The sequence below is a fragment of the Dendrobates tinctorius genome, unplaced genomic scaffold (assembly GCF_039654945.1).
Source record: "Dendrobates tinctorius isolate UK_male_01 unplaced genomic scaffold, ASM3965494v1 ptg000116l, whole genome shotgun sequence".
In the NCBI taxonomy this organism is placed as follows: domain Eukaryota; kingdom Metazoa; phylum Chordata; class Amphibia; order Anura; family Dendrobatidae; genus Dendrobates; species Dendrobates tinctorius.
In genome coordinates, this window is record NW_027361784.1 from 47811848 (window position 1) to 47836079 (window position 24232).

General features: G+C 43.6%; 1 protein-coding gene across 1 annotated transcript in view; it reads right to left on the reverse strand.

Moving 5' to 3' along the window:
* The window catches only part of LOC141101357 (uncharacterized), a 114863-nt gene extending 102702 nt beyond the window's left edge, over positions 1–12161 (reverse strand). Inside the window, exons 1-9 of the mRNA XM_073590419.1 lie at positions 11994–12161; positions 9398–9499; positions 7954–8052; positions 7242–7355; positions 6944–7048; positions 6636–6734; positions 6381–6482; positions 2516–2617; positions 2093–2191 (exon numbers count right to left, since the gene is read on the reverse strand). Of these exons, the coding sequence (XP_073446520.1) occupies positions 2093–2191; positions 2516–2617; positions 6381–6482; positions 6636–6734; positions 6944–7048; positions 7242–7355; positions 7954–8052; positions 9398–9499; positions 11994–12134 (963 nt within the window). The 5' untranslated portion in view covers positions 12135–12161. The remainder of the gene's footprint in view (positions 1–2092; positions 2192–2515; positions 2618–6380; positions 6483–6635; positions 6735–6943; positions 7049–7241; positions 7356–7953; positions 8053–9397; positions 9500–11993) is intronic.
* Positions 12162–24232: the final 12071 nt, after the last annotated feature.

Here is a 24232-nt window from a genome sequence, read left to right on the forward strand (position 1 = left end):
TGAGGTTGCAAAAAAGACAGAGCCAGCCTCATGTTATCCAGAAGTGAAGATCTAGAAAATGGAAAAACAACCACTAATGAGGTTTATGCCCTCACGTTAGTTGCAAAAAAATCCTTTGATCAAGAACTTATCTGATGTCACTTTATTTTAATATTCAAGTTCCCTGGATGCAGTCAGCAGTGTAAAGCATAAAGGTATTTTTTTTTAAATGTCCTCCAAATTGAATGCATTACATGGACTAATAAGAAGCTGCTAATATATTATATATTCACACACATACAGTACCTTGCGAAAGTATTCGGCTCCCTGGAACTTTTCAACCTTTTCCCGCATATCATGCTTCAAACATAAAGATACCAAATGTAAATTTTTGGTGAAGAATCAACAACAAGTGGGACACAATTTTGAAGTTGAACAAAATTTATTGGTTATTTTAAATTTTTGTGGAAATTCAAAAACTGAAAAGTGGGGCGTGCAATATTATTCAGCCCCTGTAACTTAATACTTTGTTGCGCCACCTTTTGCTGTGATTACAGCTGCAGTCACTTGGGGTATGTCTCTATCAGTTTTGTACATCGAGAGACTGAAATTCTCGCCCATTCTTCCTTGGCAAACAGCTCGAGCTCAGTGAGGTTGGATGGAGATCGTTTGTGAACAGCAGTTTTCAGCTCTTTCCACAGATTCTCGATTGGATTCAGGTCTGGACTGTGACTTGGCCATTCTAACACCTGGACACATTTATTTGTGAACCGTTCCATTGCAGATTTTGTTTTATATTTGGGATCATTGTCTTGTTGGAAGACAAATCTCCGTCCCAGCCTCAGGTCTTTTGCAGACTCCAACAGGTTTTCTTCAAGAATGGTCCTGTATTTGGCTCCATCCACCTTCCCATCAATTTTAACCATCTTCCCTGTCCCTGCTGAAGAAAAGCAGGCCCAAACCATGATGCTGCCACCACCATGTTTGACAGTGGGGATGGTGTGTTCAGGGTGATGAACTGTGTTGCCTTTACGCCAAACATATCGTTTGGCATTGTTGCCAAAAAGTTCGATTTTGGTTTCACCTGACCAGAGCACCTTCTTCCACATGTTTGGTGTGTCTCCCAGGTGGCTTGTTGCAAACTTTAAACGACACTTTTTATGGATATCTTTGAGAAATGGCTTTCTTCTTGCCACTCTTCCATAAAGGCCAGATTTGTGCAGTGTACGACTGATTGTTGTCCTATGGACAGACTGTCCCACCTCAGCTGTAGATCTCTGCAGTTCATCCAGAGTGATCATGAGCCTCTTGGCTGCATCTCTGATCAGTCTTCTCCTTGTTTGAGATGAAAGTTTAGAGGGACGGCCGGGTCTTCGTAGATTTGCAGTGGTATGATACTCCTTCCATTTCAATTTGATCGCTTGCACAGTGCTCCTTGGGATGTATAAAGTTTGGGAAATTATTTTGCATCCAAATCCGGCTTTAAACTTCTCCACAACAGTATCACGGACCTGCCTGTTGTGTTCCTTGGTCTCCATGATGCTCTCTGTGCTTCAAACAGAACCCTGAGATTATCACAGAGCAGGTGCATGTATACGGAGACTTGATTACACACAGGTGGATTATATTTATCATCATTAGTCATTTAGGACGACACTGGATCATTCAGAGATCCACAATGAACTTCTGGAGTGAGTTTGCTGCACTGAAAGTAAAGGGATCGTATAATATTGCACGCCCCACTTTTCAGTTTTTGAATTTCCCAAAAAATGTAAAATAACCAATAAATTTCGTTCAACTTCACAATTGTGTCCCACTTGCTGTTGATTCTTCACCAACAGTTTACATATGGTATCTTTATGTTTGAAGCATGATATGGGGGAAAAGGTTGAAAAGTTCCAGGGGGGCTATATATATATATATATATATATATATATATATAGCACAAACTTGTGATCAAAACTGCCATTCTTTACACTGCAGGCTGCATTCAAAGAACTGTGTAAATTAGAGGACGATGACTGCCCCATTTACTTCTCTGCTACTAAAGTGGCATTTGACCTTGGCGAGTCCATTATGTGACACATGACCTTGCCATCAATGTCATACACACCTTATTGGGCATATGTAGCAGGACGCCCTTCTTCAGGAAAGTGAGCGCAGTTTCTGAATGTCCACACTGGGAGGCGATGTGCATTAGAGTGTCGCCATCCTAGGAGGCAAATCAGAAGAACATGAGGAAATATAAAAAGGATTTGGGGTTACTTGGGCTTTGCTTGGGAGCAGGGAGGACTATAGGACGTCAGCACTGGTGCTCCACCTTGTGGTTACTGGTTGACATTGCAGCTCCTCCTGGAAATAATGTGCTGGGGCTACAGACTTCTGTTGTGTGGGTGTCACAGCCACAATCAACTTTTTGTTCTAGTTTTAGGCAAAGTATAAAGGCTGAGACTTCTCTGTTTCGTATCTGCCTTTATGTTTGTCTCAAAAACAGCTTAAAAATGCACGAGAGAAGAAGCTTACAGATTCTTCTCACCTTAGTCCGTGCTAAAACATTGGCCCGAAACTTCTCTGTGAGTATTTCCACAATCCCGGTGTGTCCTCTCTCAGCAGCAATATGCAGGGGAGATCTGTCCATCTGCAGAAAAACCAGAAGCAATTAACCCCATGATCTAATGTCATGTGTGATACTGCCTGCTGAGCTCTGTATCTGAGCATGTCATGTGTGATATTGCCTGCTGAGCTCTGTATCTGAGCATGTCATGTGTGATACTGACTGCTGAGCTCTGTATCTGAGCATGTCATGTGTGATACTGACTGCTGAGCTCTGTATCTGAGCATGTCAAGTGTGATACTGACTGCTGAGCTCTGTATCTGAGCATGTCATGTGTGATACTGACTGCTGTGCTGTGTATCTGAGCATGTCATGTGTGATACTGACTGCTGAGCTCTGTATCTGAGCATGTCATGTGTGATACTGACTGCTGAGCTGTGTATCAGAGCATGTCATGTGTGATACTGCCTGCTGAGCTCTGTATCTGAGCATGTCATGTGTGATACTGCCTGCTGAGCACTGTATCTGAGTATGTCATGTGTGATACTGCCTGCTGAGCTATGTATCTGAGCATGTCATGTGTGATACTGACTGCTGAGCTCTGTTTCTGAGCATGTCATGTGTGATACTGCCTGCTGAGCTCCGTATTTGAGCATGTCATGTGTGATACTGCCTGCTGAGCTGTGTATCTGAGCATGTCATGTGTGATACTGCCTGCTGAGCTGTGTATCTGAGCATGTCATGTGTGATACTGACTGCTGAGCTCCGTATCTGAGCATGTCATGTGTGATACTGCCTGCTGAGCTGTGTATCTGAGCATGTCATGTGTGATACTGCCTGCTGAGCTGTGTATCTGAGCATGTCATGTGTGATACTGACTGCTGAGCTCCGTATCTGAGCATGTCATATGTGATACTGCCTGCTGAGCTATGTATCTGAGCATGTCATGTGTGATACTGCCTGCTGAGCTCTGTATCTGAGCATGTCATGTGTGATACTGCCTGCTGAGCTATGTATCTGAGCATGTCATGTGTGATACTGCCTTCTGAGCTCTGTATCTGAGCATGTCATGTGTGATACTGACTGCTGAGCTCTGTATCTGAGCATGTCATGTGTGATACTGACTGCTGAGCTATGTATCTGAGCATGTCATGTGTGATACTGACTGCTGAGCTCTGTATCTGAGCATGTCATGTGTGATACTGCCTGCTGAGCTGTGTATCTGAGCATGTCATGTGTGATACTGCCTGCTGAGCTCTGTATCTGAGCATGTCATGTGTGATACTGCCTGCTGAGCTCTGTATCTGAGCATGTCATGTGTGATACTGCCTGCTGAGCTATGTATCTGAGCATGTCATGTGTGATACTGACTGCTGAGCTCTGTATCTGAGCATGTCATGTGTGATACTGCATGCTGAGCTATGTATCTGAGCATGTCATGTGTGATACTGCCTGCTGAGCTATGTATCTGAGCATGTCATGTGTGATACTGACTGCTGAGCTCTGTATCTGAGCATGTCATGTGTGATACTGCATGCTGAGCTATGTATCTGAGCATGTCATGTGTGATACTGCCTGCTGAGCTTTGTATCTGAGAATGTCATGTGTGATACTGCCTGCTGAGCTGTGTATCTGAGCATGTCATGTGTGATACTGCCTGCTGAGCTGTGTATCTGAGCATGTCATGTGTGATACTGCCTGCTGATCTGTGTATCTGAGCATGTCATGTGTGATACTGCCTGCTGAGCGCTGTATCTGAGCATGTCATGTGTGATACTGCCTGCTGAGCTGTGTATCTGAGCATGTCATGTGTGATACTGCCTGCTGAGCTCCGTATCTGAGCATGTCATGTGTGATACTGCCTGCTGAGCTCTGAATCTGAGCATGTCATATGTGATACTGCCTGCTGAGCTGTGTATCTGAGCATGTCATGTGTGATACTGCCTGCTGAGCTCTGTATATAAGACTGTGATGTATGGCAATTAACATTGGGGTTAAAGCAATACTTTCATCCTTTTCGGTATCAGCAAAGGCTACTTTTCAACTTTCTTATGGCAGTGAATATTGGGCAGAGAGTTGTTAGCTAACGAGCCCCCATCCTGAGATGGGAGCTGCCCAGGGAGGTTAATGTCCAGTGTTTATGTTGGGCGCCTCCTCTGGTCTGCAGTTATAACTGCTGCTAGAATGAGAACTCTATCAATAGAGGCGGCTCTAGATACTGCAGGTTGCTGTGAGTGTGCCTGTTGCTGCCGGAAACCACCAAGCTATGGGTCACACGACAGTGAGTAACCGCCAAGTATAATTGTCAAACTCAGTCCCTCAAATCTGATGTGTTATTTCCACATTTTGTGCCTTAATTCTGTATAACTGCCAAGCTCTGTAGCTAAATTTCATGAGTAACCTCCAAGCTCTGTAGCTACATTTCATGTATGGGAATTAGAGAAGGTGCGCACTCAGTAGAGTAAGTTGGTGCTGGCTGGACAGGACTAAGTCCAACTTGACAGTACAAAAAACAGCTGCACTCATAGGTGAATGCAAAATGTGAAAAGTTTTATTTACAGTAGTCACCACACACTAGAAATGTAACAAAAACTGATGATTCGGAAGACAGCTTGCTTTCTGCTATCTTCCAAATCATCAAATTTTGCTACATTTCTAGTGTGTGGTGACTACTGTAAATAAAACTTTTCACATTTTGCATTCACCTATGAGTGCGGCTGTTTTTTCTACTGTAAACGTTCATGTCTAACCATCAAGCTCTGTACCTACATTTCATGAGTAGCCACCAAGCTCTGTGCCTAAACTTTCATGTGTAACCACCAAGCTCTGTGCCTAATCTTTCATGTGTAACCTCCAAGCTCTGTGCCTAATCTTTCATGTGTAACCTCCAAGCTCTGTTCCTGAGCTCTGATCTGAAACCACCAAGCTTTGTGCCTAATCTTTCATGTGTAACCTCCAAGCTCTGTTCCTGAGCTCTGATCTGAAACCACCAAGCTCTGTGCCTAATCTTTCATGTGTAACCTCCAAGCTCTGTGCCTAATCTTTCATGTGTAACCTCCAAGCTCTGTTCCTGAGCTCTGATCTGAAACCACCAAGCTCTGTGCCTAATCTTTCATGTGTAACCACCAAGCTCTGTGCCTAATCTTTCATGTGTAACCACCAAGCTCTGTGCCTAATCTTTCATGTGTAACCACCAAGCTCTGTGCCTAATCTTTCATGTGTAACCACCAAGCTCTGTGCCTAATCTTTCATGTGTAACCTCCAAGCTCTGTTCCTGAGCTCTGATCTGAAACCACCAAGCTCTGTGCCTAATCTTTCATGTGTAACCTCCAAGCTCTTTTCCTGAGCTCTGATCTGAAACCACCAAGCTCTGTGCCTAATCTTTCATGTGTAACCTCCAAGCTCTGTTCCTGAGCTCTGATCTGAAACCACCAAGCTCTGTGCCTAATCTTTCATGTGTAACCTCCAAGCTCTTTTCCTGAGCTCTGATCTGAAACCACCAAGCTCTGTGCCTAATCTTTCATGTGTAACCTCCAAGCTCTTTTCCTGAGCTCTGATCTGAAACCACCAAGCTCTGTGCTTCAATCTGATATGTGAACAACAAGAGCTGTGACTAAACTTTAATATGTAACTGCCAAGCTCGGTGCCCTCACTGGAGGACTGACAGCCGGACTAGTGGCTCAGTAAACATCTGCTCCAGATGAAGCATACGGTAACTTAACACACAATCAGAACCGACCTTCTTACAAGCGGACATCTTTTCTGTGGATATCAAGACCTATAAACCCCAATACAAGATGAGGAAGGAGAAAACAAAGAGTAAAATACAATCCCTCTTCCGAGTTACCATGTCAGTGACGTTAGGGTCGGCTTTGCATTGATGAAGGAACTTCACAGTCATCTCATCACCTTCCCAGGCTGCAACGTGGAGCGGGGTCTGACCGTCACCCTGTGCCAGAAGATCTACTATTAGTAAATAGATAGATAGATAATAGATAGATAATAGATTAGGTAGATAATAGATAGATAAATAATAGGTAATATATACATAGATAGATAGATAATAGATCGATAGATAGATCATAAATAGATAGATACTCACATTTTGAGAATCCACAGAAGCTCCATATTCCACCAGGAGTTTGACCACGTCCACGTCTCTCTTTCTACACCCTGTATGGAGGGCGCAGTCCCCAGTTCTCTGCAGTCAGGATATAAACATGCAAATGTCACAATGTAACAGAAACAATGTATCAGGGCAGCAAACCTGGCATCTCATACTGATCAGATTATCACAGCGATCCCCCTGATCAGAGCATTGCCGAGCTGGTTCTCTACAGTCTGCGGCATCTTCTATTTGATACTTGGGCGCAATGTTCCGCCGGCTGCGGTCACTTTGCTCTTTCTTACTTTGCTTGTAGCACTGATCTGGGCGTCTGCGTGAGACAAGAGCAGTTCTTTACACATCCCCAGGTTGCCAGATTCTATTGCCAGAAATAGAGGGATGCAGCCGTCCTGGGGGGGAACAATACAATTAATGTGCAGATAATCTAATATCCTGAGCCCGGTCGAGGGGAAGGCGAGCAGGCTCCTGCCTGGGGCATCATGGAGAGGGGTGCAGACAGGGGCGAAACACATCTGTGTTCATTAGATCCTGATGTCCGTGTTATAGCATGGCTCTTGCATGGATGGATACAATTCCCCATACCTTGTCTTGGATGAGTCGGGCATCCTTGTGGGAGGCTCTCAGCAATGTCTGGATGACACTGATGGCCCCGGTGGGTCGCTGGGCCGTGTAGTGCAGGGGTAGCTGCTCTTTTAGCTGTGGAACATCATAGGACAATAATAAGTACTGTACATAAGTATCAACCAGGAACCGTATACTGGTATATGGCTGATACGTTCTGTATGTACTGTGCAAAAGTTTTAAGCAGGTGTTGAAGCAATTCTGCAAAGTATGAAGCGTGAATAGTTTTGCATAGTTCGGTATATCTATCCACATTCATGGGGGAAATTCTCAGCAAAATCAACCTGCAGTTTTCAAGGACTCAGAGCGGCAGTTCCATAGGTTATGTCATTGCCAGCAACCTCAGCCAAAATAGGTGGCCTTAAAGATGTCTCCCAGAAGGGCCTAGTGCATAACAGTCATCTGTCTTGGATGAAACAGCAGCACAAGAACTGCTCATCCAGAGCATCGTAGGCTGGGATTTATAAGGACGACACAAGTCTGCACAATGCCAGGTGTCTGCACAATGCCAGGTGTCTGCAGGAGGTGTGTAAAGCCACCACCATTGGGACCATTAATGTAAGAAAAGAAGACCTGGTTCAACTTTCAGGTTTAATAATATGGGGGTTCACATACTTTCTGGCCAGGTATGTAAATTATTCCTGTATAATAAGAACTCATGGTGCTTGTTTACCCCTCCAGGAAGGTTTGGTTCTGCTTTTTTCACCAGAAGAAGTCGGACAATCTCATCCTTAGAACTGGCTGCGGCGACGTGTAACGCTGTGCGACCGTCCTACAAATTAAGAAGAAGAAGAAGACTGGTTACTAGTGATGCATACCCGAGCAACCGAAGCAAACTCCAGAATCAGTGCTCATCACTAGAGTTCAGCGAATTTGCTCGGGTCCCTGCTTTTTTGGCAAGCTATAGCTCTTACCGAATAAGCTGCAGAGGGAACCCGGCTTCCTGGAGCGCACTGGCTGATCAGCTGTTCGGCTCCGCAGCTGCAAGTGGCTCGGCTGTGTGACAGTCACAATACACAGGCTCTCCATGCATGTGTCATGACTGTCACACAGCCGCAAGACATGCAGCTGCGGAGCCGAAAGCTGCCGGAGCGATCCAGGAAGCCGGGTTCCCTCTGCAGCTTATTCGGTAAGAACTATAGCTTGCCAAATAAGAGGAACCAGAACAAATTCGCTCAACTCTACTCATCACTACTCGTCACCTCTACAGCATAATAAAGTTGTCAAAAGTTCCCGTCTTCCCACCAGTAGTGATCAGGCACATTGGTCGGAGACGACTGCAGGAGCAGCAGGCACACTGTCAAGAAACCTCAACTACCATTACGCCGATTGCCATCGCACCAGGGCTCTCAGGAAGAGCCAAGGTGAAGCACCAGACTTGGAGCATCTAATGTGATATGGTAATTCTGTGGTGGCTGTGGGCTGGTATTTTCAGGCTGAGAAGGGCCCAATTACCAGGGATTTTCCCAGCCTGATAATATCAACCCCAGCTGTCTGTTTTACCTTGGCTGGTTATCACGACCCCAAGTCATTTATTTATTAGCTTAATACATGTACAGTAAACCACATGCAAGACACTAATTATATATCTCATGGATATCTATCTATCTATCTATATCTTTGCATAGCTAATCTAACATACCAAAGAGAGACAAAAAGACATAAAAAGCATGTTGCAAAAATACATTAAAAAACGCAAAGAAAAATGCAAGTGAGCTGAGGTGCGGGATTCATGCGGAAATTCAACTGTGTGAAAGCCTGAACAAACACTGAACGCACCCTTAGAGTCTGAGCTGTAGCGCTTTAGTTGTTTTACATTTTCTCTAAGCATTACCTAGTGAGAATGAATTGCCAACTGTCTTGAATGTTTCCCACTTGTGAATAATATTTCTCACTTTAGAATGAAGGAATCCAATTTTTGGGGAAATAGCTTCATAACCTCTCCATGATTGATGGGCAGACACAATTGCTTCTCTTAGATTATTGCTGATGTTAGCACCTGTTTGAATGCTCCAGACCAGCAAACTGCCAAAACTTCTGCTCTTATACTGTAGAAGTGGTCAGGTAACACATACTGATGAACAATTAATCAAGGGAAGATAGATTTTACTACTTGCCTCCGTTTTCTCTTGGAGATTTACTCCCAGGTCAAGAAATCGTTCCACTATGGACAGCCGGTTCTCTCTCACAGCGATCATGAATGGAGTTAGACCAGATTCCTATTGATATGATAAAGAATCAGCAAAGTATTATACTGCCCCCTGAGTAAACGGGTTTTCCAGTACTTTGGCATTGTTTGATTGGTGAGGGTCTGACACCCCGTACGCCCCAACATTCAGCGGTACAGTGCTCATCACCGTACACTGTGCCATAACGGGATAGGTCATCAAACTGTACCATGGTGGTCTACATGGATGTCCACTAAGAAGAGGATGGTTCCACAGTGACGTGGAGCCCCGGGCCATCTGGGTGGGAAACATGTCGCGGATTGTAATGTAACCATTGGACAGGAGTCACTGGGAGATGCGGAAACTCCCCGTATTACAGTACCGGGATGTGCGCGCCGCTGGCTGGGCGCCACACACAAATACTTTGGGTGTCAGTTCCGGTTACAATGACTCAGTCGGTTTTTGTTTCATTGTGTTTATCTCAGTCATCTCCTCTCCAGAGAATAATAGTCGGCTTCCAGGAATGTTTGCCGGGGGGGGGGGGGGGGGGGATGGGGTACAGGACCTCACCGTGAGCCACCTGGAGGCGTGAAGGGTGCGGGGAGGCGCTGAGACTAGGATGAGCTGCTTTACAACTTAGAAGACTTTCATAAACTTTGTATGGCGGTATTAATCAGGCATTGTATGGCGGTGCTGTGTCACTGTCACGTTATGGCAGCATCATGTGGACATTTTCGGAGCAGCATTATTCGGGCATTGCAAAGTGTAACCGTCATTATACAATATACATATTAGTAACCCCACCGGTTGCACAAAATACCGCACTGATGTGCACAGCTGTTGCATGCAGACCGCACAGAGTGGTGTATAATACGTCTGGGTCAATACGCCGCTCTGTGAGATCTTGTGCACAGACCCATACACTTACTAATTAGCCCGTACACCGCTCTGTGTGTGGTCTGCATGCAAAAGCTGTGCACATTAGAGCGGTATTTTGTGCGATCAGTGGGGACTCATGATCTGCCCCCCCCCCACCACCACCACCGATTGTCAGCTATTTTCAGTGTCTATTCTACATAAAAAATTAGCAACATGGCATTTACAGTTTGAGCAGATAATGGGGGCGTTATCATAGAATCCTACCGCAATGTTGTTTGAGTAGTGTAATATTGACAGACTATATAGCAGCAGTATTAAAACCGTATGGCTGTGTATTTTTTTGCACTTTATGGTGGTGTTCTGCAGGAATCTTATGGTGGGGGAATCGGATGCTGTATGGTCAAGTTATCTGGAAACTGTGTGGCAGAATTACTGAGCTTCGTATGGCTGTATAATATGAGCACATTATTGAAAAGTGGATGGCAGCATTAATTGGGAAATACTTCTCAGTGCTATTTGTGCTGATATTATTGGGGACTTTATGGCTGCATTATTTCAGCACTTTAATTGATTACTATTTCGGCACTGTATGGCAATATTATTTAAACACCATACGGCAGTATTTTTTGTGCACTCTATACTGGTATTACTTGGCACAGTTTGGCAGCATTATTGTACTACATTATGGTATCATTAGTGCGACATTGCATGGAGGTATGCGACACTGTATGGCAATATGATTTGCACACTATGCGGATGTATTTATTCACTCCACAGCAGTATCACTTGGCGCTGTATAGCTGCATTTTTTTCCAGCACATCATGGTATTATTCAGCTTCTTTTTTTTATAGAGACACTGTTTGGCAATATTATTTGCAGAGCTATTATTAGTGCACTGTATGGCGGCACTACTGGGACTCCTTCCCTCTGTCTAAGTGCTATGGTGGCAACTGACTGCAGCATCTAAAAGGTTAATTGTTGTTCTCGACCAGGACCGGTGGTCTCTCCTTGTCTCAGACCACTTAAGTGCTGCGGTCGCTATTGTCTGCACCATGTAAGGAGCTAAATGAGAGGATCCGTCTTCTTTCTCTCTCTAACCCCCTGAGTGCCGTGGCCTCCATTGACCGAGGCATTTAAGGGATTAAACTTCAAGGATAGTTGTTTTTCAAGGACCCCCACAGTGTCGGCCAGCCGGTTGCACTGGTACAACGGCAGCGCCCACCTGATATATTCCTCATGGACAAACATTAGAATTTATTCCACCAGACTCGGTAATAAAATATTATTGTTTTTCTGCTTAAAGGGGCAGAGAGGTAGATAGCAGCTTCCTTACAGAAGCGCCCCCTTGTGCGCGGTATTGCATTAGCTCCAAGGAGCTGAGCTGCATTTCCACACACAACCTATAGTAGAAGGGGGCGCTGTTTCTTAAAGAGAGCAGCCACGTTTTTGTAAATCCCTTACAGTAACAGCATTATTAAATGTTAATCTTATGCCAGGAAATTGTAATATAATAACACCCCCCCCTGCAATAACTATATAAGTGGCGTCGCTCACACATTAAATGAGAAAAATGCATAAATGGCAATTACATAAAGAAGCGTCATGTCTAGGAGATTGCACAGCTAGAAGTATTGGATATAATGAAGAGTTAGTGTCGTCACCCACTGGGTCGGTCTCAGAGGCTCCCAGATCCCCTTTGTCGATCCCTTTCAGCGTCTGCTCCAGGGTGATCCACTCCCCTCGGGTGGCCAGCGGCAGGATCCTGCTCTCGGCCTGGGCCATGTTGTGGGGCCCCGCGAGCGGCATGTGTGTGACATGTATGTGCAGTGTGTGCCAGGCAGACTTAGCAGGAGGTAGTGACCCCTCCACATCCTCCTCTATTGACACAGGCTCCCAATCACAGGCGCGGGCCCGGCCCGGCTCTATTAAACGCCGCCTGTGTAGCTTGGTTACCTTGGCACTGGGACTCATTCGATGGGGGGTGGAGGAATTTGGCATTTTCTCGCAGAAAGAAAAAAAAAAAAAAGAAACAAAGTATCATCTCTTACTTTCAGAAGTTTTTTTTTTTTTTTTTTTTACAAATTTTCATTTATTTTTATACTATAATAAATAATAAAGTATCCGTCACTTCCGGAAGTTTCTTACAAAGTACCATTTATTTATTATACAGGGTGATTCACTCGCTACTTTACCCGTAAAAAAAACTCCTAAAATTACTACTGCATAAGTATTCCTTAACCCATCAACGACCAGAGGTATTTTTGGCTTTGCATTTTCGCTTTTTCGCTCCCCTTCTTCCCAGAGCCATAACTTTTTTTTATTTTTCCGTCAATATGGCCGTGTGAGAGCTTGTACGAGTTGTACTTTTGAACGACACCATCGGTTTTTACCATGTCGTGTACTCGAAAATGGGAAAAAAAAAAATCCAAGTGCGTTGAAATTGCAAAAGAAAAGTGCAATCCCACAGTTGTTTTTTGGTTTTTTTTTTCACCATATTCAGTAAATGTTAAAACTGCCCTGCCATTATGATTCTCCAGGTCGTTACGAGTTCATAGACACCAAACATGTCTAGGTTCTCTTTTAAGTAAGTGGTGAAAAAAAATTCCAAACTTTGTTGAAAAAAATAAAAATTGCGCCATTTTCCGCTACCCGTAGCGTCTCCATTTTTCGTGATCTTGGGTTGAGTTAGGGCTTGTTTTTTTGTGTTCCGAGCTGATGTTTTTAATTCTACCATTTTGGTGCAGATACGATCTTTTGATTGGCGGTTATTGCATTTTAATGCAATGATGCCGAGACCGAAAAAAACTTAATTCTGGATTTTAATTTTTTTTCTCGCTACGCCGTTTAGCGATTGGGTTAATCCTTTTTTTATTGATAGAGCGGGTGATTCTAAACGCAGCAATTCCTAATATGTTTCTGTTTGATTTTTTTTTCTTTTATTTTATTTTGAGTGGGGCGAAAGCGGGGTGATTTTAACTTTTATATTTTTTAAAAATTTTTTAAAAACTTTTTTTTTTTTTTTTACTTTAGGCATGCTTCAATAGTCTCCATGGGAGATGAGAAACTGCCACAACCCGATCGACTCTGCTACATACAGGCCATGATCAGATCACCTCTATGTAGCAGAATTGCTCACTTGCTATGAGCGCCGCCCACCGGGTGGCGCTCATAGCAATCCGGCGCTAACAACCATAGAGTTCTGCAGGAGACCTCTGGTTGTCATGATGACCCATTGGTGACCTGCGATCACGTGATAGGGTCACCAATAGACAGATTTCCGGCGCAATTGCCGGAAGCGCATGTTAAATGCCCCTGTCAGAGTCTGACAGCGGCATTTAAGGGGTTAATAGCCATGGGTAGATTGTGATTCCACCCGTTGCTGTTCCGGGCACGTCAGCTGTTCAAAACAGCTGACATATGCCAGGAAAGATGTGGCGCCCACATCAAAGGGAGAGAGTCTGACATCGGCGTACATTTACGCCTGATGTCGGAAAGGGGTTAATATCTTTAGGTCAACCAATTTTTTGTTGCTCTCCCACCTTCCACCTATCTGTGTCTGTTATGATGGATTTTTAAAGTCATGGACAAAAGTGTTGGCACCCTCGAAATGGTTCCAGAAAATGAAGTATTTCTCCCGGTAAATTATTGAAGTTACACATGTTTTGTTATACACATGTTTATTTCTTCTGTGTGTATTGGAACAACACACAAAAAAAACAGAGGAAAAAAAAAAATTGGACATAATTTTACACAAACCCCAAAAATGAACTGGTCAAAATTGTTGGCACCCTCAACTTAATATTTGGTTACACCTTTTTTTAGTAAATAAGTGCGATCAATCACTTCCTATAACCACCAACAAGCTTCTTACACCTCTCAGCTGGGATTTTGGACGACTCTTCTTCTGCAACCTGCTCCCGGTCTCTCATATGTGAAGGCGCCTTCTCCCAACAGAAATTTTAAGATCTCTCCACAGGTGATCAATGGGATTTAGATCCAGACTCATTGCTGACACTTCAGAAATATCCAGTGCTTTGTTTCCATACATTTCTGGGGGCTTCTTGAAGTATGTTTGGGGTCATTGTCCTGCTGGCAGATCCATGACCTAGGAGCCACCTGGTTTCTGACATCGGGCACTACACTGCGATCCAAAATCCCCAAATCCTTTGGTTATTTTCAGATTTCAACCTTGCACACAGTCAAGGCACCCAGTGCCAGAAGCGGCAAAACAGCCCCAAAACATCTTTGAACCTCCACCATATTTGCCTGTAGGTAGTGTGTTCTTTTCTTTTTAGGCCTTATTCTGTTTTCGGTAACAATAGAATGATGTGCTTTACCAAAAATCTCTGTCTTGGTCTCATCTGTCTACCAGACTCTTTCCCAGAAGGATTTTACCTTATTCACGTACATTTTGGCAAACTGCAGTCTAGCTTTTTTATGTCTGTGTCAGCAGTGGAGTCCTCCTGCGTCTCCTACCAGAACGTTTCATTTCATTCACATGTGGGTGGATAGTTCACGCAGACATTGATGCACCCTGGGCCTGCAGGTCAGCTTGAATTTCTTTGGACCTTGACTGGGGCTTTTTCACCATTCAGATTATCCTGTGTTGCAACCTTTCATCAATATTAATTTTTCTCTGCCATCTCTGTCCAGGGAGATTAGCTACAGTGGGTTGTAAACTTCATGATTATGTTGCACACCGTGGACAAAGGAACATCAAGATCTCTGGAGATGGACTTCTAACCTTGAGATTGTTGATATTTGTCAAGCATTTTGGTTCTCAAGTCCTCAGACAGTTCTCTTCTCTTCCTGTTCTCCATGCTTAGTCTGACACACACAGACACACAATGCAAAGATTGAGGCAACTTATACCCTTTTTATCTGGTTTCAGGTGTGATTTTCATATTGCCTACACCTGTTACTTGCCACAGGTGAGTTTGAACGAGCATCGCATGATTGAAACAAGTTGTTTACCCGCAATTTTGGAAAGGTACCAACAATTTTGTCCAGACCACTTTGGGGTTTTTGTGTGAAATTATGTACGCTTTGCCTTTTTTTCTCAATTTTTTTTCTTGTGTTATTCCAATACACACAAAGGAAATAAACGTGTGTGTATAACAAAACGTGTGTAATATCAATAATTTTCTGGGAGAAATACTTAAATTTGTGGAACAATTTCATAGGTGCCAAAAGTTTTCTCCATGACTGTATCTTTCCTACTGTTTTTTTCTCCTTATTTTTATTGTAATTAATATGAATTTATACTATTTATATTGAACAGTTTCCCAGCACAATTTTTTATTTAAATTACATGGAGTCGCCCTTCCATGTTTTTATGGATTTGCTGGGAATTTTCATTGGAAATTGTCTTGTCCCTCATCATTTTTTACTTTGACTTAAAAGTGTAATTCTGTCTGCAAAAATTATCACCTATAAATGGCCAGAATTAGGAACTTGGCTCTTTCTGGGGCATAAGACCATAGCCCAGAGGAGTGAAGCATTGGGTCATGTGTGTAACTGCTCCAACTCAGGTCTTTGGCACGGGGCAACATAGTCTTATCTTAGATGCTTTAGATCTAGGAGCGCGCGTCAGGGTGCATGCACCACCAGGTGCCCCATTCAGCATCTCCTTGCTGCGGTCTTCTTGCTGCAGAAGAACCAGATAAGGGGATACAAAATCTCTGTTCTAGTGATGAGACTAGGGCTGCCACCTGGCAATGGACCTGGGCAATCACTCCCCTTGCATTTGGGGGCCAACTAGGGGCAGATTTCCATTGGTGACATGCACCAGCACTCAAGAGTATCTGCTGTGATCAGAGCTAGCTCAGAAAATGATCCTCAATATATAGGATGGAGGATAAACTAGTGATCCCTGGGGGTCTGATCGCTGACACCTCCTCTAGCAACCACATCAAACAAGAAAAAGGGAAACTAGGATGTCATAAATATACATGACTTAATTGAAAAATCTCTTTAAAAGACAATTAAAAAGTGGGTGTATGGTGTAAATGACCTAATATGTGTCCTGATATTTGGAGCAGAAAGAGGCTTAAATCAGCTGCAATGTGATGTCACTGGTGTCTGGTGTCAAAGTGTCTGAGCAAAAATACAGCTCAAATCAACAGCGTGATATGAGAAGATCAATATATACAAAGCACTAGTAAGTCCAAAGCAGACATATAGAGTAAATATGCTGGCAAATTACCTTCAAATGGTGGCGGTACCCCGATGCGCGTTTCGGGTATAGCTTTTTCCAAAAGGGGAAAAAGCTATGCGCAAAACGCTCATCGGGGTAAAGATATTTTTCAATAAAGTCTTGCATTTTTATGGCATCCTAGCTTCCCTTTTTCTTGTTTGATGTGTTCTGATATTTGGAAGTTGCCACTAGGCATTGCTCTATTTGGATAGACCTCTAGCAACCAATTAAACAGGGCAGAGGTGCACATATTCGACCTGTGGATGGGACTGCTGTGATTGTCAAGTGTGTGCACCTTCCACTCCATAAGGACTGAGCTCTGCAGACCTCCAGTGATCAGTAAGTAGATCGTCCTTTGTCCGACAGACAGTAGGTAATTCTCAATGAACATAAAGGGTAAGAATAAAAGTCATAGACATTCTTTTTTTCCTTGCCCCTTGGATTGTGACGTGGGTCAGAATGGGATCCATTATGCAAAATCAAAAATATTGATATTTTTTCTCTTTTCTTATAATCTTCAAATTTACTGCCCCTTTAAGAATGTGTCATTTATGTACATAGATTTCAGTCCTTCCAAGAACATATGAAGAAGTCCGGATCAGCAGACGTCTGAGGACGGTGTCAGCGTGTTAGGAATAATGACGTTAATGAGACATAATTACCCAGTGATCACATGACATAAGGGGGGGGATTCCCATCAGACTGGTATTAGGTTTTCATTCAATTGGTGCAGCAGAGATATTGCTGAATGGTCTCATTGTGTCACATTTATCTCCATTTCATCAGAAATAATAATTACTGGAGACACCGAGACACTTACTGATGACTGGTCTGTACTGATAGTTTTCCCCAATGTTTCTGTCACTGGTATTAAGAGGAAAGTGCTCACTTTTAGACATTTACTTTCCCGGCAGTTGATTTAATGACTATAATGACTAAATTTAATTGCTGCCCCCATATACTTAGGATTGACAATTCAGAGATACACCACTAGGGGGAGCTTATGACCTTACTGCATATGACTCCCATTGATCTGATTACTTTGTCTTCAGTGAGCTCCCCTTAGTTACAGAATATGGTAAAGAGGCTTGGTGGTTACAGTGTATGGTACAGAGGCTTGGTGGTTACAGTGTATGGTACAGAGGCTTGGTGGTTACAGTGTATGGTACAGAGGCTTGGGGGTTACAGTATATGGTACAGAGGCTTGGGGGTTACAGTATATGGTACAGAGGCTTGGGGGTTACAGTATATGGTACAGAGGCTTGGGGGTTACAGTATATGGTACAGAGGCTTGGGGGTTACAGTATATGGTACAGAGGCTTGGGGGTTACAGTATATGGTACAGAGGCTTGGGGGTTACAGTATATGGTACAGAGGCTTGGGGGTTACAGTATATGGTACAGAGGCTTGGGGGTTACAGTGTATGGTACAGAGGCTTGGGGGTTACAGTATATGGTACAGAGGCTTGGGGGTTACAGTATATGGTACAGAGGCTTGGGGGTTACAGTATGTGGTACAGAGGCTTGGGGGTTACAGGGTATGGTACAGAGGCTTGGTGGTTACAGTATGTGGTACAGAGACTTGGTGGTTACAGTATATGGTACAGAGGCTTGGAGATTACAGTATATGGTACAGAGGCTTGGGGGTTACAGTATATGGTACAGAGGCTTGGGGGTTACAGTATGTGGTACAGAGGCTTGGGGGTTACAGGGTATGGTACAGAGGCTTGGTGGTTACAGTATGTGGTACAGAGACTTGGTGGTTACAGTATATGGTATAGAGACTTGGTGGTTACAGTATATGGTACAGAGACTTGGTGGTTACAGTATATGGTACAGAGGCTTGGTGGTTACAGTATATGGTATAGAGACTTGGTGGTTACAGTATGTGGTACAGAGACTTGGTGGTTACAGTATATGGTACAGAGGCTTGGAGATTACAGTATATGGTACAGTGACTTGGTGGTTACAGTATGTGGTACAGAGACTTGGTGGTTACAGTATATGGTATAGAGACTCGGGGGTTACAGTATATGGTACAGAGACTTGGTGGTTACAGTATATGGTACAGAGACTTGGGAGTTACAGTATATGGTACAGAGGCTTGGAGATTACAGTATATGGTACAGTGACTTGGTGGTTACAGTATGTGGTACAGAGACTTGGGGATTACAGTGTATGGTACAGAGGCTTGGGAGTTACAGTATATGGTACAGTGACTTGGTGGTTACAGTATATGGTACAGAGGCTTGGTGGTTACAGTATATGGTATAGAGACTCGGGGGTTACAGTATATGGTACAGTGACTTGGTGGTTACAGTATGTGGTACAGAGACTTGGTGGTTACAGTATATGGTATAGAGACTCGGGGGTTACAGTATATGGTACAGTGACTTGGTGGTTACAGTATATGGTACAGAGACTTGGGAGTTACAGTATATGGTACAGAGGCTTGGAGATTACAGTATATGGTACAGTGACTTGGTGGTTACAGTATGTGGTACAGAGACTTGGGGATTACAGTGTATGGTACAGAGGCTTGGGAGTTACAGTATATGGTACAGTGACTTGGTGTTACAGTATGTGGTACAGAGACTTGGTGGTTACAATATATGGTACAGAGGCTTGGGGGTTACAGTATGTGGTACAGAGACTTGGTGGTTACAATATATGGTACAGAGGCTTGGGGGTTACAGTATGTGGTACATAGGCTTGGGGGTTACAATATATGGTACAGAGGCTTGGGGGTTACAGTATGTGGTACAGAGGCTTGGGGGTTACAATATATGGTACAGAGGCTTGGGGGTTACAGTATGTGGTACAGAGACTTGGTGGTTACAATATATGGTACAGAGGCTTGGGGGTTACAGTATATGGTACAGAGACTTGGGGGTTACAGTATGTGGTACAGAGACTTCGTGGTTACAGTATATGGTACAGAGGCTTGGGGGTTACAGTATGTGGTACAGAGGCTTGGGGGTTACAATATATGGTACAGAGGCTTGGGGGTTACAGTATGTGGTACAGAGACTTGGTGGTTACAATATATGGTACAGAGGCTTGGGGGTTACAGTATATGGTACAGAGACTTGGGGGTTACAGTATGTGGTACAGAGACTTGGTGGTTACAATATATGGTACAGAGGCTTGGGGGTTACAGTATGTGGTACAGAGACTTGGTGGTTACAATATATGGTACAGAGGCTTGGGGGTTACAGTATGTGGTACATAGGCTTGGGGGTTACAATATATGGTACAGAGGCTTGGGGGTTACAGTATGTGGTACAGAGACTTGGTGGTTACAATATATGGTACAGAGGCTTGGGGGTTACAGTATATGGTACAGAGACTTGGGGGTTACAGTATGTGGTACAGAGACTTCGTGGTTACAGTATATGGTACAGACGCTTGTGGGTTACAGTATATGGTACAGAGGCTTGGTGGTTACAGTATATGGTACAGAAACTTGGTGGTTACAGTATATGGTACAGAGGCTTGGTGGTTACAGTATGTGGTACAGAGGCTTGGGAGTTACAGTATATGGTACAGAGACTTGGGGGTTACAGTATGTGGTACAGAGACTTGGGGATTACAGTGTATGGTACAGAGGCTTGGGAGTTACAGTATATGGTACAGAGACTTAGGAGTTACAGTATATGTTACAGAGACTTAGGAGTTACAGTATATGGTACAGTGACTTGGTGGTTACAGTATATGGTACAGAGACTTGGGAGTTACAGTATATGGTACAGAGACTTAGGAGTTACAGTATATGTTACAGAGACTTAGGAGTTACAGTATATGGTACAGTGACTTGGGGGTTACAGTATATGGTACAGAGACTTGGGAGTTACAGTATATGGTACAGAGACTTGGGAGTTACAGTATATGGTACAGAGACTTGGGAGTTACAGTATATGGTACAGAGGCTTGGGAGTTACAGTATATGGTACAGAGACTTGGGAGTTACAGTATATGGTACAGTGACTTGGGGGTTACAGTATATGGTACAGAGACTTGGGAGTTACAGTATATGGTACAGAGACTTGGGAGTTACAGTATATGGTACAGAGACTTGGTGGTTACAGTTTATGGTACAGAGGCTTGGGAGTTACAGTATATGGTACAGAGACTTGGGGGTTACAGTATGTGGTACAGAGACTTGGGGATTACAGTGTATGGTACAGAGGCTTGGGAGTTACAGTATATGGCACAGAGACTTAGGAGTTACAGTATATGTTACAGAGACTTAGGAGTTACAGTATATGGTACAGTGACTTGGTGGTTACAGTATATGGTACAGAGGCTTGGGAGTTACAGTATATGGTACAGAGACTTAGGAGTTACAGTATATGTTACAGAGACTTAGGAGTTACAGTATATGGTACAGTGACTTGGGGGTTACAGTATATGGTACAGAGACTTGGGAGTTACAGTATATGGTACAGAGACTTGGGAGTTACAGTATATGGTACAGAGACTTGGGAGTTACAGTATATGGTACAGAGGCTTGGGGATTACAGTGTATGGTACAGAGGCTTGGGGATTACAGTGTATGGTACAGAGGCTTGGGAGTTATAGTATATGGTACAGTGACTTGGTGGTTACAGTATGTGGTACAGAGACTTGGGAGTTACAGTATATGGTACAGTGACTTGGGAGTTACAGTATATGGTACAGAGGCTTGGGGGTTACAGAATATGGTACAGAGGCTTGGGGATTACAGTGTATGGTACAGAGGCTTGGGGGTTACAGTATATGGTACAGTGACTTGGTGATTACAGTATGTGGTACAGAGACTTGGTGGTTACAATGTATGGTACAGAGGCTTGGGGATTACAGTGTATGGTACAGAGACTTGGTGGTTACAGTTTATGGTACAGAGGCTTGGGGATTACAGTATATGGTACAGAGACTTGGGGATTACAGTATATGGTACAGAGACTTGGGAGGAACAGTATATGGTACAGTGACTTGGTGGTTACAGTATGTGGTACAGAGACTTGGTAGTTACAATATATGGTACAGAGGCTTGGGAGTTACAGTATATGGTACAGAGGCTTGGGGGTTACAGAATATGGTACAGAGACTTGGTGGTTACAGTGTATGGTGCAGAGGCTTGGGGGATACAGTATATGGTACAGAGACTTGGTGGTTACAGTATATGGTCCAGAGGCTTGGGTTTTACAGTATATGGTACAGAGACTTGGTGGTTACAGTATATGGTACAGAGGCTTGGGAGTTACATTATATGGTACAGAGACTTGGAGGTTACAGTATATGGTACAGAGGCTTGGGTTTTACAATATATGGTACAGAGACTTGGGGGTTACAGTATATGGTACAGAGGCTTTGGGAGTTACAGTATATGGTGCAGAGACTTGGGGGTTACAGTGTATGGTACAGAGACTTGGGGGTAACAGTATATGGTCCAGAGGCTTGATGGTTACAGTACATGGTACAGAGAGACTTGTTGGTTACAGAATATGGTACAGAGTACAGAGGCTTGGTGGTTACAGTATATGGTACAGAGACTTCGTGGTTACAGTATATGGTACAGAGGCTTGGTGGTTACAGTATATGGTACAGAGACTTCGTGGTTACAGTATATGGTACAGAGGCTTGGGAGCTACAGTATATGGTACAGAGACTCGGGGGTTACAGTATATGGTACAGAGGCTTGGTGGTTACAGAATATGGTACAGAGACTTGGTGGTTACAATATATGGTACAGAGGCTTGGGAGTTACAGTATATGGTACAGAGACTTGGGGGTTACAGTATATGGTACAGAGGCTTGATGGTTACAGTACATGGTACAGAGAGACTTGTTGGTTACAGAATATGGTACAGAGTACAGAGGCTTGGTGGTTACAGTATATGGTACAGAGACTTCGTGGTTACAGTATATGGTACATACGCTTGTGGGTTACAGTATATGGTACAGAGGCTTGGTGGTTACAGTATATGGTACAGAAACTTGGTGGTTACAGTATATGGTAGAGAGACTTGGTGGTTACAGTATATGGTACAGAGACTTGGTGGTTACAGTATATGGTACAGAAACTTGGTGGTTACAGTATATGGTACAAAGACTTGGTGGTTACAGTATATGGTACAGAGGCTTGGGGGTTACAGTATATGGTACAGAGACTTTGTGGTTACAGTATATGGTACAGAGACTTGGTGGTTACAGTATATGGTAGAGAGACTTGGTGGTTACAGTATATGGTACAGAGGCTTGGTGGTTACAGTATATGGTACAGAGACTTGGTGGTTACAGTATATGGTACAAAGACTTGGTGGTTACAGTATATGGTACAAAGACTTGGTGGTTACAGTATATGGTACAGAGGCTTGGGGGTTACAGTATATGGTACAGAGACTTGGTGGTTACAGTATATGGTACAGAAACTTGGTGGTTACAGTATATGGTACAAAGACTTGGTGGTTACAGTATATGGTACAGAGGCTTGGTGGTTACAGTATATGCTACAGTGGCTTGGTGGTTATAGTATATGGTACAGAGACTTGGGAGTTACAGTATATGGTACAAAGACTTGGTGGTTACAGTATATGGAACAGAGGCTTGGAGGTTACAGTATGTGGTACAGAGACTTGGCGGTTACAGTATATGGTCCAGAGACTTAGGGGGGGTTACAGTGTATGGTACAGAGGCTTGGGGGTTACAGTATATGGTACAGAGGCTTGGGGGTTACAGTATATGGTCAAGGGACTTGGTGGTTACAGTATATGGTACAGAGACTTGGTGGTTACAGTATATGGTCAAGGGACTTGGTGGTTACAGTATATGGTACAGAGACTTGGTGGTTACAATATATGGTACAGAGGCTTGGGAGTTACAGTATATGGTACAGAGACTTGGGGGTTACAGTATATGGTACAGAGACTTGGGGGTTAAAGTATATGGTACAGAGACTTGGTGGTTACAGTATATGGTCAAGGGACTTGGTGGTTACAGAATATGGTACAGAGACTTGGTGGTTACAATATATGGTACAGAGGCTTGGGAGTTACAGTATATGGTACAGAGACTTGGGGGTTACAGTATATGGTACAGAGGCTTGATGGTTACAGTACATGGTACAGAGAGACTTGTTGGTTACAGAATATGGTACAGAGTACAGAGGCTTGGTGGTTACAGTATATGGTACAGAGACTTCGTGGTTACAGTATATGGTACATACGCTTGTGGGTTACAGTATATGGTACAGAGGCTTGGTGGTTACAGTATATGGTACAGAAACTTGGTGGTTACAGTATATGGTACAGAGACTTGGTGGTTACAGTATATGGTACAGAGACTTGGTGGTTACAGTATATGGTACAGAAACTTGGTGGTTACAGTATATGGTAGAGAGACTTGGTGGTTACAGTATATGGTACAGAGACTTGGTGGTTACGGTATATGGTACAGAAACTTGGTGGTTACAGTATATGGTACAAAGACTTGGTGGTTACAGTATATGGTACAGAGGCTTGGTGGTTACAATATATGGTACAGAGGCTTGGGAGTTACAGTATATGGTACAGAGACTTGGGGGTTACAGTATATGGTACAGAGACTTGGGGGTTAAAGTATATGGTACAGAGACTTGGTGGTTACAGTATATGGTCAAGGGACTTGGTGGTTACAGAATATGGTACAGAGACTTGGTGGTTACAATATATGGTACAGAGGCTTGGGAG